The sequence below is a fragment of the Pyrus communis genome, chromosome 1 (assembly GCF_963583255.1).
Source record: "Pyrus communis chromosome 1, drPyrComm1.1, whole genome shotgun sequence".
Classification (NCBI taxonomy): Eukaryota; Viridiplantae; Streptophyta; class Magnoliopsida; order Rosales; family Rosaceae; genus Pyrus; species Pyrus communis.
In genome coordinates this window covers 11,427,761-11,431,496 of record NC_084803.1, presented here as the reverse complement: position 1 = coordinate 11,431,496, position 3,736 = coordinate 11,427,761, and the positions used below count along the sequence as shown (strand labels likewise).

Sequence of the window (3,736 nt, the reverse complement as noted above, 5' to 3'; positions counted from 1 at the left end):
TCATTATTTGTTTGTCAAATTTCGAATCATGTCTTGAAAGTACATAATATATAAAATTCGTTAGAGTTCGAAGATTGCGATGTTTTGACTTCGAATTATAGATTGTTTCATCCCGAGAGAAATAATTGTCTGAGATTCGTCAATCTTGTTATGAAAGAGGGTATTTGTGTTATGCCTGTACAGTGTGCCTTAAGTATTCTCAATAATACCATCTCCCATAAGCCCTCAAGCAGTTCTATGAATCTTCGACAGCAAGTAGAAGAGTCTCACGAGATTTCAACTTTGTGCAATATTTGCAGAACCCTATGAAACACTCCATCTTTGTCACTTAAAAGTGTACTGTTTAATTTGCAGTGAGTATTGAGACTATTAGTCTAATACCTGTACAAATGTAACACAAATATCTAGTGAAAAGAGAGAAATTTGCACAGATAGGATAATTTTTTTACACATATATACTTTTCTACGTAGCACGTAAAATCCTTTAGCTTTTATAATCTTCTGAACTTGATTAAGCTACAAAACAAACGATCACAATTTAAATGTTTACAACACAATCAGTCTTTGTCTAAGCTATATGCTCATTGGTCTCATCTATGGTCTGCATTTGTTTCCTACTTAATCTCGCTGTAATCAAACATATAAGAAAGATGGCAGGCAAAAGGGACATTTTGATAGGAGTATCAGCACGCCGAATGTAATAAACATATTGAATTATTGAGCAAACACACTGAGCGATGCCTCCGACTAAACCATAAGTTTCAATGGCATAACCAAAAAGCATGTAACATCCCCTCTTCCTCCATCCCACATCTTTTTTCCTACCTTTGTAAATCAGCTCCCATATGCAAGTGAGAAGAGCTGCTATAGCAAGGAGCATACCGAACAGTGAATACCGAGGCCTACTTGGGGACGAAGCCTGATCACAAGCAGCTGATAAAATCTCCATGCAAAGGCTACTTACTAGAAAGATCCACTCTACTGGATTTGCCTGCATAATAAATTAATAATGAGTTCAATTAAAACTTAAAGAAAAGGCTAAACTGAATTTTTGTCCCACAAATTTGGGTGGGATTAATTGAATACCATGTTAACTGATGAAATTGCGTTCTGAACAATTCTCCTAATAAGCTTTGCTTCATTCCTGAAAACTTAATTAGTAAGCACTAACTCAATGAAGGATTACTAGAAGCTATCACCTTCACTCAACAGTCAATATAAAGAATTAACTAAATGAAAAGAAAAAAAAAATTATATATATATATACCAGTTCTTTTCCATTGAGAGATTCTTCAAATAATTTTATTTGATTTGACAAAGAAAAAATAATTTTATTTGAGAAACGCCTTGTGGTCCTCATTCTATAACTTACTTTTCAGGATTCATTCATGCCATATATGGTCAAAAGAGAGAAAAAAACCAAATTTATATTTTAAACAAAAAATATTATTTACACTAAGAGAAAGAGAGTGAGCTTAATCTCACAAAAAAAAACAAAAAAAAAAATGTTATAATTTGTATATGAATTTGTTGTTCCATTCCGATTGGGCCTTCAATTGCTTGAGTGGACCCATCAGCCCATCTGTTTGGTTCCCTTTGTTTGGGCCTTTATATTTGGCGCTTCCCACATGATGTTTCTCATTGATGCAATTATATACGTATACAAGTTGCTAAACTAGCATATATCAATTTGATACATAAATTTCAACCTAAAATCAACTTGCAATATATAGGAGAGAGATGCCCAATATCTTTTAAACCACTTGAACCAAATAACCTTAATTTTTTATGCGTGGACTTGGAGTAATGCATATAACTCAAAATTTTCTTTTTATTAACATTATTTTTTAAATCAAATTTACAAATCATGTGAAGTTTCACTAAAATCATGAACCGCATCATATGATTTGTAAAAGGAGAATTTTGATTTAGATGCTTGATATTTAAATTTGTTAGACCAAACATGCCTAGCCTTCAACTTTTTATTAATCTACTTTCTACATTTGAGCCACATTTTTTAAACTGCCCCTTCTAAAATTCAAAAATAATATCCAAAGCTCCTAAATCTACCCTTCTTTATACCAAAATTATTATGATACTAACTAAGTTATAAATCAATGATATGTACAAAAAAAATTAAAATTAAACGTACCAAAAGCTAAAATTAAACTTACCGAACACTAAAATTAAACGTACCACTCAACCATATGTACAAAAATAAATATACCAAAAATAAAAAACAAACGTACCAATCCATAATATGAATAAAATTAACGTATGAAAACTAATGATAAGCATACTAGTAATGTATAGAAATAATTCTCTCAATAAATGTATACGTGATAATTTGAAAAAAAAAAATATAAACATCCACCATTTTTGTTATCTTGAAGATAAGATTATGTTTTAATTTAGGAGATCAAGATATTTTGTACGAAAAAATATTAAAAAAAATAACTGGATAAATACTTTTAATGAAAAACCATTGATTATCTCTTAAAATAGAGTCCACAACTTCTAAAATACTTTAAAAAAATTAGCAGAAAATTACAATAATAATTTTGAATTTGATAAGGAGAAAAACTGATGCGGCCCAATGTACCGAAGTGTCTGAATCAAGATCCTTAAAGACACAGATGTTTGATAAAAAAACATTAAATGTTAGGGGTTTAAATCTAATCAAGCCTATGTAAAATATGTTTTAAATAGAAGATGTCGCTACTATTACTCATATTTTATCTTGCAAATCTTGATGTTTCAGCGAAGCTATTTTTCCATTGTGCTATTTGCATAACAACCATTCATTAACATGTTTCAGAATGTGGAAAAGCCGAAAATAGATAGCAGCATTACTATTAAACTAGTCTAGTATTGAAAGACGTCCAAGTCCAATGAAAATGGTTACCCGTGATTAAGATAGTGGCCAGACAAATTTGCAGCTTGAGTAAGAGCCCCTCTCCACTGCTTTACCCTTTCTTTCTTCGCTTCACGTTCCTTGTCATCTTCTTCTTCAAGGATGCCATCTTCGTGCTTCTGAAATGCTTGGGCTAAACAACCTTCCTGATTCCTCACATGTGAAGGATCGACATGAAAGAATATTGGCAAGACCTGTTGCCCCAGCTTTTCTCTACATTCCATGATCATCACCAGCTCGTCAAGAAGCCATCTTGAATCCGCGTAATTCTTTGAGAAGACAATGATCGAGATTCTGGACTCTTCGATTGCCCGCAACAGTTCGGGTTGTACTTCTTCCCCTCTTTTCAGTTTGTCCTCATCAACAAAGGCATGGAAGCCCCAGTCTTGTAATGCCGCGTGAAGGTGGCTCGTGAAGCCATTGCGTGTATCTTCGCCTCTAAAACTCACGAACACGTCGTAATTCCAGAGTTTTGAGGATGAGGGTTCATGGGATGTCATGGTGTGGTGTTACTGTTTACGGCACTAGAGTGGTTCCAATCGAGTGAGGAAAATGGCAGCACAAGAGTGTATATAACACTGAAGGGACACTTTTTGGTTCTTTCCAGGACGCGTTCCGCTCCCATTCTTTGGCTCTTTCCGGGAAGCATCCGCCCCAGGTTTTGAAGAAAACCAAGGACGTTTCCAGTGGAAAACCACGACGTTCATGGTCTCACGATCTGATCACTGGACGGCTACGATTGAAAAGATGGGAGAAAAACAGCTTTAAGATGAAACCGCGTTCAACAAAGTAAAGGGACACGTACTGATGGGACTTTGAGTA

General features: G+C 34.2%; 1 protein-coding gene across 1 annotated transcript; it reads right to left on the bottom strand.

The window, feature by feature from the left end:
• Positions 1-403: 403 nt before the first annotated feature.
• LOC137731379 (toll/interleukin-1 receptor-like protein) lies at positions 404-3,527 on the bottom strand. Its single transcript, XM_068470491.1, has 3 exons — positions 2,906-3,527; positions 1,087-1,144; positions 404-991 (listed from the first exon to the last, which is right to left on the bottom strand). Exons 1-3 carry the CDS (start codon positions 3,412-3,414, stop codon positions 569-571), a joined length of 990 nt encoding a protein of 329 aa, XP_068326592.1. The 5' UTR covers positions 3,415-3,527; the 3' UTR covers positions 404-568.
• Between the last annotated feature and the right edge of the window lie 209 nt (positions 3,528-3,736).

Coding starts and splice junctions, on each gene's coding strand:
- LOC137731379 (XM_068470491.1), bottom strand. CDS start 3,414: ATGACATCCCATGAACCCTCATCCTCAAAACTCTGGAATTACGACGTG. Junction 1,145..2,905: donor GGCCACTATCTTAATCACGG/GTAACCATTTTC, acceptor TTAAGTTTTCAG/GAATGAAGCAAAGCTTATTA. Junction 992..1,086: donor CAATTTCATCAGTTAACATG/GTATTCAATTAA, acceptor TTTATTATGCAG/GCAAATCCAGTAGAGTGGAT.